Source organism: Acartia tonsa, chromosome 3, assembly GCF_053477335.1.
Source record: "Acartia tonsa isolate MP-2025a chromosome 3, ASM5347733v1, whole genome shotgun sequence".
Classification (NCBI taxonomy): Eukaryota; Metazoa; Arthropoda; class Copepoda; order Calanoida; family Acartiidae; genus Acartia; species Acartia tonsa.
In genome coordinates, this window is record NC_137262.1 from 4,003,309 (window position 1) to 4,019,701 (window position 16,393).

Genomic DNA, 16,393 nt, shown 5'->3' on the forward strand with positions numbered 1-16,393 from the left:
TAAGTATTATAAATGATGGGGGGTAAAGGATGAGAGACTAACTTATTTTCCAATACCTCTCCCTGTATCCCTGATGGGTAATGTGCACTGCAAGTAATGGTTTACATAACCTGCTAAGTCCAGGGTTCCGGTGCCGGCATATTTTGATGGAGCCGGAGCCGTTAATTTCGTTGAATAACGGCTCCAGGTCCGGGCTAGATAAATTTTTTTTTATTATAATTTGGTAACTCTATTGTGTCGTGTGCAAAAGTCCCTTTTAAGTGTTTTAAGTCCATTTTTATCAAAAATAGAACTTTTAAAACCTTCAAAAGTCAAAAATAGGCTTGGCAAAAAAATATGTTGAGTTTTTCTTGATGTAAGGTCGAAGCCGGAGCCAGAACCGGAGCCGCACCAAAATCAAACAGCTCCGCATCCCTGTTGCTTACAAAATCTACATCTAGCATCTAGCTCCCAAGAGTACAATAAGGAAAATTACACTCTAGCTTGTACATAGTCAAATTATCATCTTATTTGAATGTTATTGTTTGAGACAATGGAAGATAAAAATAATGCATAACCCAAATTATGAAAAACAAAATTACCCTTTTATACATGAAAATAATTTTTGGTGAAAAGTTGGGACACTGAAAAGGTTATTAAGTTTATGAGCCAACGCATGAGAGACCGTGTTTATTAGATATATAAAAGATTGTCTGTTAAGATCTTGTTAACCACTGAACCAATTGAGTTCTCAATTTTATAGAAGCTTCCAATAGGTCCAGGGATATTTTCTAAAAATAAGTCTTGGGATTGTTTTAAGCTATTTTCTCGTATTCATTCGAATCCGGTGGATAGGAACCGGTTCTCATCCATACGAAAAAACTAAGTCTAGCATCGTATTATATCCAGTTTTCTACGAATATAGAAATGTACAATCATAAGATTAAAACCAGTTTTTTTAGCCCGTGCCTTCGGCATCTCGGGGCTAAAAAAACTAGTTTTAATCTTATAATTGTACATTCTATATCCGCGGAAAGCCGTTTATAATACGATGCGAGAAATAACTATTACTGCCCTCCCCTAGATGCTAGTGGCACAGCTGTAGAAGAGAATTAAAAAACACCAGACGGATTAGTATCAAAATGAACAAATACCATATCATGTATTCGCTCATTAAAATGCTTATTTTACCAACAAAAAAAATGTACTCAAAGAAGTTAAGCCACACAATTTTTTAAAAATTTTAAATTAAGAAAGTAGCAAAGTTTTTTATATGACTTAAGAATTCGATAACTACTTAACTGATTGAGGTCCTCTTTTTTGGGATGCTTCACATAGGACACAAGATGGGTTTATGCTATTTTATTCTAACTCGTAGGATAATTTTAAGTTATTTTTCTGTCGTTTCCTACCACTTGGAATACAGATTCCTTTGATGATAGGGGCGCAGCAGCTAGTTTTAGAAAAGGGTTTAAGAAACAGATGTATAATATAGATGTATATACAGACAACTACCTCCCTTCCTTTTTCAAAGACCTCTTTCGTCTGCTTCTAATTTTAATTAATTTTTGCTACTTGGTTGTGTTAATGTTAATATAAGCTACACTATCTTGGTTGATTTTTAATAACCCAATAGAAAGGTTGCACAAGGCGGTTGCGATGGGGAGATACAGTTATTTAACCCTTTCTCCCTCTAGTGTTTTACTATAATGTTTAAGATGGAAGTATTTTTTGCGCAAATCTTATCCCCTCCTACATGTAATGTCATCCTTGTTTTAACTATGTAAAATTATTATGAAGGCACGACTATAATTTGATATATGTCTACTAAAGTTGTGTTAACTATTAACACGGGTATATCAGGAAGGGAGGGGACATTGCAATGTAAATTACATTGGTACCCAAAGTTTTACTATTAACACGAGTATATCAGGGAGGGAGAGGACATTGCAATGTAAATTACACTGGTACCCAAAGTTTTACTATTAACACGGGTATATCAGGGACACTGGGACTGTAGATGTCACTGATACCCAAAGTTTTATAAAAAGACTTCTCTTATTTGTTAACTGACAAAAATTGGTTGTTTTAAAATATCTTTATTGGTTGATTGACTAACTATGTCAATAATTTTAATGTTTATCCTCATTGGGGCTGTACATCTATATATCTCCCATTATCCTATCCCTGAAGATCCCTGAGAGTAAATCCTTGCATGATGGAGGACCCACCCTTGCAAAATTTAAATAATTCATGTGTGTCAGAATAAGTCATTTTTTGCGTAATTTTTAAAAGCAAAGCTTTACTATAATTAGGGTTGTTCCGTCCGTCCGACCGAGACAGATAGCTTTTTTCATAAATTTAGGCATGTTACAATTGTCCTACCGATTTAAAACTGTGCATGGTGATTCATGAAGTAGTTAAGTACGATTAAGAAAGCGTAGCAACGCTATAATCATTACCAGAATGTCCGTACGGCCATTTTAAACATGTTCATTTTTAACTTTTTAATTAACAATTTTTTATGCTATAAAATCATTCGATTGATCAGATTTTTGGATTACTGATTCCTATTACAATAAGGTACAATATTTTAAGCGAAGCATCTCTATTATAAAGTCCTAAACATGTCAGTATGTCCTTAAACAGAATTCTGTATTTAAGTAGTTTTGCAACAAAATTACGTATAATTTTGTTGAAGAGGGAAGGGGATAAAATCAAGAAGAATAAAAATTTTCCATTTTATCTTAATTAAATAGGTAACACTTACGTAACTATGTATCATTAACTCTTATAAACATATGTATAAACAAGGATGACAACATCCATAAAAGCAAAGCTTTACTAATAATTCAGACAAAGACAGACAAACGAACATAAACAACTTTAAAGTATACATTATTTAAAACTGGACAAACTGACTTTTGTACCTAACGGTTACAGGAATTACCATTAAAATTAAAATATATATGACAATTTTAATTTGTCCAAATCAACAATAGCTATTTGTTGCGGACGGACGGACGGACCGACACCAAATGTAAATGAGCTTTGCTTTAAAAAAAGTACAAAGCATATCAAAGCAAAATAAATCACTTTACATAAGACAGACTTTTTGATTATTTGATTTGATAAACATAAGAAACTTGTTTACTTTTTTGTCACATCAACATAAAATCAGATACTTTTTCGTTTGCGCATCTACCTCTACAATTCATACGTCTGTATGTACGTCTTCTGCTTCACGTTGCTATATTCCATACGTGTATTAGCTACGCTTCTGATGGTTCTAATTATGCTTTCTGTCAAAACGAATAAAAATGCTATTTTTTCTTATCCTAAATAAAAGATAAAATATTGTACAAATTAATTAAAAAGCATAAAAAGTAAAACTCATTTCTTACATAATAAAAAATAGTTTTCATTTTCTTAACAGTAATCAGTAATTGGAGAAAAAAATGTGTTTATATTACAGAAATGGGAGGGTTGGCTGTTTATGTTTTTAAATCGTATTTCAGACAATTTTCCGCGGATAGTAAAATAAAATTAATATAATTGATTAATTATAGTTTTGTTGCGTTCTAAGCTAATTTTTAATGATTGTTTATTATTGGAAATCATCTTTAATACAAAGACGATTTTGCATTGCTTCTGGTCCATCGAATACTATCCAAACTGGAATAATATTATATAATACACACTCTTTAGCTAAGTTCCTTAGTTCAAAATTCGAAGGAACAGGTCAACCCTATAAAACGATACATTGATAATGCCGCTAATTAAACTTTTAATTAATCAATTAATAAACTATTCCAATGGAAAAATTTGTCGTCAATTTAACTTGCTAATATGGACCTTATTTACTGTTCGTTCACCTATTAAAGGGGAGGGGATGTGGTAAAGGGTGTGTATGGGATGTGTTTCTATCTTAGCCAGTTGCGAGTATTAATTCATTAGAGTACATGAAAATTCTGGTGAAACATCCAAGTTCTAATATATCGATTGCTATTCTAAAAATTAAGTTTTTTTCTTATCATGCAAAGCAAATATTGGAAAAATTAAAATGCAAAGTTAGTCCGTATGAATTATTCCTATCGTTAAATTGTTAATTAACAAGGATGACAACATCCATAAAAGCTAAACTCTGAAACGGTAGGACAAACGAACATTAACACTTGAATGTTTAGTAAATGCAGAGGTTTAAGTGATGAGACAATGCAATGATGAAAAACAAAATTTCTCCTTGTGTAGACTTAAATTACTGGTTGCAAGGTTTGGACATGAGATTTTATAGGTATAAGAACCCAAAGTTTTTTAAAGTTAACGCATTGAAGAGCGTTATTATAAAACATTTGAAATTGTAATGTACGCAATATCCTAATAATAATGCGTTTATGAAGCCTAGTCTCGTTCGTAAGTTACGTATTACATACCCTTAATCGTAGAGTAGCTGCGCTACTAATAAAGAATATACACACACACACACACACAGTGCGATAATGAATAATAGTTCAGTTTCCTTTCAATTTATTTTATTAACTAACAACCCCTCCCCCTCAAACTTATTTAACAAGCTTAAAATATGACAGGAAAGTTTATTCAATTCCAATAAAAAATAATGTGACTTCAAAATAAAGATTATGATTGCTCTGTAAACAACATGTTTTGATATGTCAAGCAGAATATTTTTTCTAGTATGGCTTCGAAACAGATTAATATCCGATGAAATAAAACCGGTTCTCAGCAATACTAAAAAATTGTATTAGACAATTTTCTTTCGTACCCTCGGAGCTAACAAAGCAGGTTTTATCTTATAATTATTTATTTTAATATCTGTGAAAAGCTGTCTGTAATTATAATACGATGCGATAAATAACTTTTCTTTTAGGTAATACTTCCAATGCAGGTTTTGAGCCATAAATTAAGGGGGGGAAGTGAAGAAGCTAGGGTAATGGTAAAAACATTTACTTCACAGCAAGTAATTTAATTCAAATGTTAATAAAGCAGAAAAAACAAACAAAAAAAGATTAATTGAAATTACCACAACGACACACACACGCTCACACACACACGCTCACTCACACACATACACACACACACAGACGAATGCAAAAAATATGACATATTAAGAGGGGAGGTGCTTTAAAGAACAAGGTTACACAATAGAAATAGAAGAATAGAAGCATATTCTGAACCCTTTTTTCGTCAAATCTAAGAAGGAACATTTCCAGCAGACAAAAGTATTGTTTACTTTCGACTCAAGCTGATGTGGATTCTTAAGAAATTATAGACTCGCTACTCGATAGGGAGGCAAAATTATTTTTGTGAAAAATCATCCAAAAGCACATTAAAAACCTACAAAAATTAAACAAAATCATATGTTAATAACCCTTTTAAGATTTTATTTGATTTTTGTAAATTTTTTTATTCGATTTTGGAGGATTTTTCACAAAAATAATTTTGCCTCACCAGCGAGTAGCCAGCCTAACTTTTTTTTTAAAGAATCCACCTCGTTACTACGCTTTCAAATTTAAACGAATTTTTTGGGCAATTAATTCTGGTTCCTCAAATATTTCTACTAAGAAAATATACTGTTTACAGCTGACTTTTATCTATGTATGAAATGAAAAAAAACATGCATTCGTAACAAGATGTGTACAAAATTTCAACCAATGAAACTAAATGTATGTACCGATGCGATTCTCCTATTGGCTCAATCAGACATTCCCTCTCTTTCTTAGTACCTTTATTGGTTACACTAAACTAAAAAAAAACAAGGATGACAACATCCATAAAAGCGAAGCTCTGAAACGGTATGACAGACGAACATTTACTCTTGTAGAGTGTCAGAACTGAATATACAAAATATGAATATACAAGTTTATACAAAATTAGACGTAAATTTGTTGCAACTTATTAAATACAGGATTCTGTTCAAGGACATACTGACAATTTTAGGCAGGGTTCCGGAGCCGGGAGCAGCAACATTTTTGGTGGAGCCGGAGCCGGATCCGTATTTTTCGTTAAAAACGGCTCCGGATTAGCTAAAAATGATTTTTTAAAGTAATATTATAATTTGGCAACGGTCTATTTCCATATAATAAACTGAAAAACTATTGTTACTTAACAAATAGACACACATCCTTCTACTTTTATATAGCTTTAATCAAATAAAAGCAAAATATTTTATATTATTGTTTTATTTTATCAAATTCAATAATGAAAAAAAATTGATATGTTAATTTTAAGGTAGGAGCCGGAGCCGTATTTCAAGATACGGCTCCACGGAGCCGGAGCCGCATTAAAATTAAACGGCTCCGACACCCTGATTTTAGGACTTGATTATAGAGATGCTTCGCTCAAAATATTGTACCTTATTGTAATATGAATCAGTAATCTAAAAATTAGATCAATCAGATGATTTTATAACATAAAAACTTGTTAAAAAGTTAAAAATCAACATGTTTAAAATGGACGTACGGACATTCTGGTTACGATTATAGAGTTGCTACGCTTTCTAAATCGTACCTAACTACTACAGGAATCGCCATGCAAAGTTTGAAATCGATAGGACAATTCTAACATGCCTAAATTAACGAAAAAGGCTATTTGTTACGAACGGACGGACGGACAGACGTGCTGACGGACGGACGGACAGACCCTAATTATAGAAAAGCTTCGCTTTTAAAAACAGAGGGACAACATTTTTAATGTTTAAATAATATTAATTTTTGTTAAAATAGCTTATTGTAATATTAAAATCAAACTATTTTTTGTCAATTTTGTTGAAATAGTAAATAAATTCCTTAACTCACTCTTATTCTTTAATTTTCATAATGTAAGAGTTATTTTACTATTGATGTACGCATCAGTTCAAATTATAAGCCTAAAAAGAGTGCAGCTACTCTACAATTTTCTACATTGTAAAAGCATATTTCAAGAATTAATGGAAAATGATAAAAGCACGTGAAGTAAAACCAGTCAGCTTTTTTGTCGGTCAGAGCTGGATCTTCAAATCATTTTAGTGGTGAGCCAGATCGGGGTGAGCCGAATTTCAGCCAATCACAGCGCGGCATTTCATAAAATGTTGTGCTCTCATTGGTGGAAAGTTGGCTCACCCCGATCTGGCTCACCACTAAAATGATTTAAAGATCCAGCTCAGTCAAAAACAAGGTTCCTTATTCTAGTAGGTATTTTTTCTATAAAAGTAAGCATGTTATTAAAAAGTATTATGAAGTAACTACATATCATAAAAAGGATAAATTGAAGTATACCACCCTTCCCCCCCCCCCCCCTCCACAATGATGAACAAAATTAACCTTTTTGTAGATGTTTTTAACCAACAGAAAAAACACGTTAAAGAAATTTAGCACCTGTATAATTTACAATCCAATGCTCCCCCCCCCGCCCCCCCCCTCCCCGTACCTGCAGTACCCACACTACCTGGGAGGGAGGGGATAATGGACAGTAAGTTACACTGGTACTCAAAGTTTTATAAAACACGAATTGTTTTTGGTTAGTTTATAAACTATGGGTACTTAATTGGTGTGATAAACTTTGTCGTTCAAGCTTTTCCACCAGAAGGGACAATAATGTTTATTGTAATTGGGGATGATGTACATTGATTTATCGCCCATTATCTTATCCCTTAAATCCCTGGATTAATCTCTTACCTTTTATCCTTTCTCTTCTTGGCTTGCATAAACTTTTCATATGCCTCTTGATTGGGCCATTGATTTGAAATGCCATGCATGCTCTGCATGCCTTGCATCTGAAGAAAAGAGCCCTAAGAACATAACAGGCATTTAATTAGGGCTGGGCCGGATACTTTTTTGGCCGGATACCTGATAACGGATATCCGGCCGAATAACCGGGTAGTTGAAATATCCTCTATCCGGCCGGATATCCAGCCCAAACCTACATTTAATTAACAAGGATGTTTATATCCACCGATTGGTGAACTTTGTTGCGTTAGATGGTAAAAAGTAGGGTTTGGCCGGATACTTTTTTGGCCGGAGACCGGATATCCGTCTGAATTCCAATGCCGGATATCCAGTATCCGGCCGGACATCTGGCCAACGCAATTATAAATCAGCCGGATATTCTGTATCCGGATAGTTTCAATATCCGGTATCCGGCCGGATATTGAAAATGGCCGGATATCTTGTCCAACCCTTGTATAAAAGTAAGAGGAGGTCTAAGAGTGTATCTTCCAAGATAAGTTGTCCCCAGAAAAGAAATTTTCCCCCTTTATATTTTAAAACTGCAAGTGAAGAGGGTTGACAACCCCCCCCCCCCCCCCACCAGCCTGTAGGGGAACAACCGCCGGTCTATAAACTTTTCAGGGGGGAAACTAGACTAGACTTAAATACAGGGACAGTGTTGGCAGTCAAGCTTGCATACTTGAAATAATGATTGATTGTCGTATCGTATAACAGACAGGTTTCCACGAAGAGGAAAATAAAAAATGTTAGGACTAATTCACTATCGGTCCCCCTAGAGGCAACAAATCAGGGATTAATCATATATTATTTTCATATTGAATGGTACTGTCCATTATACGATACATGTATTTACAGTACGGCTCAGAACCGGTTAATAATCCAGCAGAAAATAATCAGACTTGGGGGCCATACTTGAGTAAGTAAATACTTACCAGGCCTCCAAAGTCATTGAAAGGGAAATGGCCCGGGTTAGCAGCGGCGGTGTTACTGCTGCTGCTGCTGTGGTTGGTTGTGGACAAGGTGTTGCTGTGGCTCGAGGTTGTCGTTGTGGTGGCGGTGGAACCGGACTGTGAGACAATCGCCTGTTAAAAACAGTCCAATTGAAACAGGCGTTATTTTTGTATCTCGCGCATAAAAATGATTTTATGAAGTAAAATACTTTTATGGTTGTCCGTTGAAATATCGCACACTTGATTGATAGGCCCAAGAATGGAATCAGGCAACCTATTTATTTTTAAATTTAAGTTTTTAGGTTCTCATTCTTACCCCCCCCCCCCCCTCTTATGTCCGTAACACCTAGAGTCTAGGGGTGCAATCAATTGTAAGTCAAATAAACAAATTATGCCAGTAATATCTGAACCTTTTTAAACTATCAAGTTTCGCGGGCAGTAAAATGAAATTTTTCCGAACTACGATTCATGGTGTTTCAGTATGACTTATAACTAGGTCTAATCCATCGGAAATTAACCCACCAGAATGGAAGCATAAAAATATTACAGCTTACCTTTGCCTGACTGTTACTTGTTTTGTTGGAAGACTGTGCTGTAGATTGGAACGTGGCAGGTGGAATATCTATTGGCTCAGACTTGCCAAGTGGAGACAGGCCTACAACTGTTGTTCCTGTAGTTTTAAGGAACAATGATATTTTATTAACGTCGTTTTTTTACTTTAATTTTCATACTCATGCAATAATCAGTAGGTAAGATTCTAATAAAGCAACAGATTTTTGCACAACAATCAAATGATTTTTTAAACATTTTTTAGGAGATTTTTACAAAAATACCTAGGTATTTAGAGGCGCTATATCTCACAATGTTTCAAAACTTTTGGGTACTTCTATTTATTTATGATGGTTGGTTTATCCAAACTTTTCAACCAATAACTTATCACAGCGACATATAATACACTAGTCCCCAAAGTTTTTAAATAACGTTTCTTATTCGTTAGCTTAACAACTTTGGGGACTTTTTTTGAATTATGATTTTTTAGTTCATTAAGTTGAGTGTCCAAACGTTTCAATTAATAAGGGGGACGTAACTGAAGCTTTTTTGATGCTGGGGGGGGGGGTTTTCTCCGGAACCACTTGATGAACCGTGCAAATTTTTTGGACTTAAGCTTTTAGGGGTATGAACATCTTATGGTTTCAAAGTCCACCCCCTACCCCCACCCCCTAGCCCCCCGGGGCTCAAAACCCCCCTAAAAATGAACCTAACCTTAATTTTCTCAGATACCATTTGACCAATGAGGATGATTTCTTAAACTTAAGCTTTTATGGTTATAAACTAACTTCTAGATTAGAAGTCACCCCCCTGCCGCCAACCCCTAGCCCTCCGGGGCTCCAAAAAACCCTAAAAATGAACCTAACTTTAATTTTCTCAGAAACCATTTGACCAATAGGGATGATTTCTTAAACTTAAGCTTTTATGGTTATAAACTAACTTCTAGATTAGAAGTCAACCCCCTGCCACCAACCCCTAGCCCTCCGGGGCTCAAAAAAATCCTAAAAATGAACCTAACCTTAATTTTCTCAGAAACCATTTGACCAATAGGGATGATTTCTTAAACTTGAGCTTTTATGATTATAAACTAACTCCTAGATTAGAAGTCACCCCCCTGCCGCCAACCTCTAGCTCTCCGGGGCTCCAAAAAACCCTAAAAATAGACCTAACTTTAATTTTCTCAGAAACCATTTGACCAATAGAGATGATTTCTTAAACTTATGCTTTTATGGTTATAAACTAACTTATAGATTATAAGTCACCTCCCTGTCGCAAACCCCTAGCCCTCCGGGGCTCAAAAAAATCCTAAAAATGAACCTAACCTTAATTTTCTCAGGAACCATTTGAACAATAGGGATGATTTCTTAAACTTAAGCTTTTATGATTATAAACTAACTCCTAGATTATAAGTCACACCTCTGCCTCCAACCCCTAGCCCCCCGGGGCTCCAAAAAACCCTAAAAATGAACCTAACTTTAATTTTCTCAGAAACCATTTGACCAATAGGGATGATTTCTTAAACTTAAGCTTTTATGGTTATAAACTAACTTCTAGATTAGAAGTCACCCCCCTGCCGCCAACCCCTAGCCCTCCGGGGCTCCAAAAAAACCCTAAAAATGAACCTAACTTTAATTTTCTCAGAAACCATTTGACCAATAGGGATGATTTGATATTGCGGTTCCTGAGAAAACTGAGATCAGGTTATTTCTCTAAAAACATGTTTAAAAAAATAATTACTGGAAATTTAAGCTAAAGTATATTTTTAGGAGGTATTTGAGCCCAGGGGGGCTATGGGGTGGGTGACTTCTAAAATAAAATTTAGTTTATAACCATATATCTGCCAAACAAAGAAGTAGTTTATACACATAAAAAAACATCTCTATTGATCAAATGGTTTCTGAGAAAATTACAGTTAGGTTCATTTTTAGGGTTTTTTTTAAGCCCAGGAGGGCTAGGGGTTGGCGGCAGGATTTGGAAGACTTCTAAACTATAAATTAATTTATAAGCATAAAAGCTTAAGTTGAAGAATCTATTGATCAAATGGTTTCTGAAAAAATTAAGGTTAGGTTCATTTTTAGGGTTTTTGAGCCTCGGAGGGCTAGGGGTTGGCGGCAGGGGGTTGACTTCTAAACTAGAAGTTAGTTTATTAGCATTATAGCTTAAGTTTAAGCAATCATCTCTATTGATCAAATGGTTTCTGAGATAATTAAGGTTAGGTTCATTTTGTTTGTTTTTTGAGTCCTTGAGGGCTAGGGGTGGGCGGCAGGGGGGTGACTTCTAAACTATAAGTTAGTTTAAAGGCATAAAAGCTTAAGTTTAAGAAATCATCTCTATTGGTCAAATGATTCCTGAGAAAATAAAGGTTAGGTTTATTTTTATGGGTTTTTTTTATCCCCGGAGGGCTAGTGGTTAGCGGCAGGGGGGTGACTTCTATACCAAAAGCTAGTTTATAACCATTAAGGCTTAAGTTTTAAGAAATCATCTCTATTTGTCGAATGGTTTCTGAGAAAATTAAGGTTATGTTCATTTTTAGGGTTTTTGAAACCCTGGAGGGCTAGGGGTTGGCGGCATGGGGGTGACTTCTAAACAATAAAAGTCCTAGAAATCTGACGTATTGATCATATGGTTTCTGAGAAAATTAAGGTTAGGTTCATTTCTAGTGTTTTTTTGAGCCCCGGAGGGCTATGGTTTTGCGGCAGGGGGTTGACTTCTAAACTATAGTTAGTTTATAAGCATAAAAGTTTAAGTTTAAGAAATCATCCCTACTAGTCAAATGGTTTCTGAGAAAATTAAGGTTAGGTACATTTTTAGGGATTTTTGAGCCCCGGAGGGCTAGGGGTTGGCGGCAGGGGGGTGACTTATAATCTAGGAGTTAGTTTATAATCGCTCAAGTTTAAGAAATCATCCCTAATGGTCAAATGGTTTCTGAGAAAATTAAGGTTAGGTTCATTTTTAGGATTTTTAAGCCCCGGAGGGCTAGGGGTTGGCGGCAGAGGGGTGACTTATAATAAGTTTAAGAAATCATCTCTATAGGTCGAATGGTTTCTGAGAAAATTAAAGTTAGGTTCATTTTTAGGGTTTTTTGGAGCCCCAGAGGGCTAGGGGTTGGAGGCAGAGGTGTGACTTATAATCTAGGAGTTAGTTTATAATCATAAAAGCTTAAGTTTAAGAAATCATCCCTATTGTTCAAATGGTTCCTGAGAAAATTAAGGTTAGGTTCATATTTAGGATTTTTTTGAGCCCCGGAGGGCTAGGGGTTTGCGACAGGGGGGTGACTTATAATCTAGAAGTTAGTTTATAACCATAAAAGCATAAGTTTAGGAAATCATCTCTATTGGTCAAATGGTTTCTGAGAAAATTAAAGTTAGGTCTATTTTTAGGGTTTTTTGGAGCCCCGGAGGGCTAGAGGTTGGCGGCAGGGGGGTGACTTCTAATCTAGGAGTTAGTTTATAATCATAAAAGCTCAAGTTTAAGAAATCATCCCTATTGGTCAAATGGTTTCTGAGAAAATTAAAGTTAGGTTCATTTTTAGGGTTTTTTGGAGCCCCGGAGGGCTAGGGGTTGGCGGCAGGGGGGTGACTTCTAATCTAGAAGTTAGTTTATAACCATAAAAGCTTAAGTTTAAGAAATCATCCCTATTGGTCAAATGGTATCTGAGAAAATTAAGGTTAGGTTCATTTTTAGGGGGGTTTTGAGCCCCGGGGGGCTAGGGGGTGGGGGTAGGGGTTGGACTTTGAAACCATAAGATGTTCATACCCCTAAAAGCTTAAGTCCAAAAAATTTGCACGGTTCATCAAGTGGTTCCGGAGAAACCCCCCCCCCCCCCCCAGCATCAAAAAAGCTTCAGTTACGTCCCCCTTTTAATCTACTTAAGGCGTAAATCCATGAAATTATCTTTAATTTTTTACCAATTCAATAGTCATAAGATCCCTAAATATATCATTGTTTGTTCCTAAATTAAGATGTTCCAGGTTGAAAACTTTACTGCCAGGATGTATCAGACCGCGGGCACCTGCAGAACTAGAGGATGTGGATGGCTGGCTGTTGCCGGAAAATCCGGGAGGAGGATGGGTTGTGTTGTTGTTGGATTTGCTGTTGGCAGGCTGAGGATCTGATGAGGTCTGAAATAAGATGCAAATGTAAAAGGGAGATAAAAAAAACAATTTATATATCTTCCTATAAACAGGTAAGAAGAAGCTTATTTTGGAATAGATCTCAAAATGTTGCTTTTAAATTTTATAATACTACAATTAATTGAGGCTTGGTTGAATTTGTATCCAATTATCATATATCATATGGTTTTAGAAGTAAAAATATCAAAAAAATATTACGATTTTTGTATTTATCACATATAAAAATATTCACTCACCCCCCCCCCCCCTACTTCAGTTTCCGGTTATTTAAATTATTTTGGTTAAAAAAAAAAAAATTAAAGTGACATTATTAAAAGAGCAATTTAAAGACCTAAAATAGACTAAATATTAATAAGTCTTATTTTAATGCATTTACATAACATCTGTTATTCATCATTTGCACATGTAATTTAAATATAATTGATTTTAAATTAATAAAATAATTTCTAGTTGTTTATTTAAATGTTGATAAGTGAACCGCAAAGAAAGTGCTTTAGTAATCACTTTACAAATACTACAATTACAACTACAACACACTTGCGTTATATAAATGGATATATCATTACTTGGATCTTACACCAGATTTTCATATCCTCTAATAAAGTGAAACACGCAACGGACTAAAATTACGATTCTTCCTTCCATTCTCTTTTACCCCATCCCTTCCTTCAGGATTAACGAACTGACCAATAAATGAGTCCCATGTAACATGTTAGAAAGCTAAAATGACAAAACCTTTTCCCTTGTCATAATATCCACGTATACGTATATTTTACATCCATTGTTATATAAATATACATTAAATATTTTAATACAACTACATATAATGTGTTACTTTAAATGCATTATAATATACTAGCGGCTTCGCCTCTAGCCTCTAAGGGCTTTGCCCCAAGAGGTAATTAAAAAAAATAAGTACTACTGGTGCTGCCAGTAGTTTTATGTGAAGAATTCCTGTAAAAACATTGTTCCCCATAAAAAATAGGTACCTAGGTACATAAAAAAAATTGGTTGGGGATTATTTTTGAGTAGAATCCGATCAGTTCAGTGGTTACAGAGATCTTAAGGGACGGACGGACAGACATCATTCTACTTTATATTATAGATATGAAAGTTTAACATATTTTCTGTTCAAATTTTAACTTATATCTAATTTTTCCATTCTTACGATAAAAATCTAATACCTAATATTTATTTCTCAATGAAAATGTATCCTTTCAGTAATAGGATGTCTGTCTGTATGTATGAAAGTCAGAAAACGGCTGAACCAAACGTTCCACATTATTCAGGGAGTTTTAATCAAGTTTCAGGGCTGGTTTTAGGCTATTCAGAGGAGGGATATGACTACCCCCTTGCAGATATGGCCCATTGAAAACATTCCCCAAAAATAAATGTAGGAATATTAAATGTTACCACCACTAGCTCTTTTAAGATGAAGCCCTTTGAGGGGCAAATCAAATTTTTTTTAAGAAATAGCAAAAGAGAATCTCACCTCATGTTGGCTCAGTAACGGCTGTCTAACATCATCACAAGACGGCGACTCGGCTCCGGAACTGAAAGTTGGCGAGTTTGAGCCCCGCGATCCGCCGGGCGGCGGCGTGTTAATCCGTGGGAAGGGCGAGGCTTGTTCCATTATTTTGGGTAGGTAGTAATGGTTACCTAAATTAAATCTCTATGAATTCTGTTTTACGGCTTCATAAGAAATTACATTTACTCGGGATTCCACCAGCACCAAATATAACAGATGTATATACAGACAACTACCTCCCATCCTTTTTCAATGTCCTCTTTCGTCTGCTTCTGGATTATTTATTCTACTTGGCTGTGTTAATATGAGCGGCACAATTGGTTGATTTTCAATGACTTAATATCAAGGTTGCACACACAAGGTGGTTGCGATGGGGAGATACAGTTATTTAACCCTTTCTTCCTCTAGTGTTTTACTCTAATCCCAATATAACCTAACCTGAAGTGAATTCAAGAAACAATAAAATAAACCCCCCCCCCTTATTTTCAATTTATTTCAAAAGGGGTAAATAGGGGGAGGTTCTGTGTCCAACTACAACTTTTAAGGGAAACCGCCTATATTATCATTATCTTCTAAGAGTAGGTATTGGCTTATTATTAAGAAACTGGCTTTAATCCTATGAGAAAGTAAATTAATTAAAATTATACTAGTACCCAAAAATAGTAATCACATTCCCCCCCAATCATTGGCTTGAAAACTTTGGGTACTTTTATAAAACTTAATTAGTTGGTTCCAACAAGTAGTGTCCAAACATTTTAAGAAATTATTTCAATTAATCTACAGAAGGGGTATTTATACGTGGTTGTACTTTAATTCATAGTCCATTGTCTTATCCCTGAAGATCCCTAAGAAAACATAAACATACAAACCTGTGCTTAAAAAAGCGCACTAACTCCTGAAGGCACTGGGGCTTACATAGTTACATTTTTATACATTCTCAGGATAGCAATGCTGTAAAAAGTTGTCTGGAATTAAAAAGGTTTTGAAATTCGGTATTTTTAGCTCTTGTTCTAGACGGATAAATTCGAAAATTTGATTTTTTTAGTATAATAAACTTAATGAACTAAAACTAATATTTTTTTTTAAAGGAATCGGAGGAATGTCTTGGATTACTAAATTTAGTGAATATTATCGTTCTACTGTTTTTAAGCCTTAAACCCACACTTTTACGGAATTTTAGCTAACCTACCTCCCCCTTTTAAAATAATAGGTATAATCTTTATCAACAACTAAAGTAAAAAATGATTAAACAAAATATTAAGAGTTCGCGGTAAAATGTTCCTGGAATAGATTATCTACCATAATAATCTATGAACTTTGAAGGCAACCAAACGACTGAACATTTTAACTAACAGAAGAAGCCCTACAAATAATCGATAGGTAATAGCCAAATATGCACAGTTTTCTTTAGCTAAACTTTGCCGAATCTTGATCATAACAAAACATTTATAGCAGTCTCATGTTACTTACAACAATATGATCGTTCAGCCGTTGGGCAGCCAGCAATTTTTAAATTCATAGATTTCTTGA

At 34.9% G+C, this 16,393-nt stretch overlaps 1 protein-coding gene across 2 annotated transcripts in view; it reads right to left on the bottom strand.

Moving 5' to 3' along the window:
- Positions 1–15,862, bottom strand: part of LOC145313087 (uncharacterized) — a 30,663-nt gene extending 14,801 nt beyond the window's left edge. The window contains exons 1-6 of one of the 2 annotated variants that reach the window (XM_080152355.1): positions 15,733–15,862; positions 14,828–14,994; positions 13,149–13,323; positions 9,208–9,317; positions 8,636–8,785; positions 7,653–7,750 (exon numbers count right to left, since the gene is read on the bottom strand). In XM_080152355.1, coding sequence (XP_080008481.1) covers positions 7,653–7,750; positions 8,636–8,785; positions 9,208–9,317; positions 13,149–13,323; positions 14,828–14,968 — 674 coding nt within the window. In that variant the 5' untranslated portion in view covers positions 14,969–14,994; positions 15,733–15,862. Of the gene's footprint in view, positions 1–7,652; positions 7,766–8,635; positions 8,786–9,207; positions 9,318–13,148; positions 13,324–14,827; positions 14,995–15,732 lie in introns of both variants that reach the window. The other variant, XM_080152354.1, reaches the window with a different exon arrangement.
- Positions 15,863–16,393: the final 531 nt, after the last annotated feature.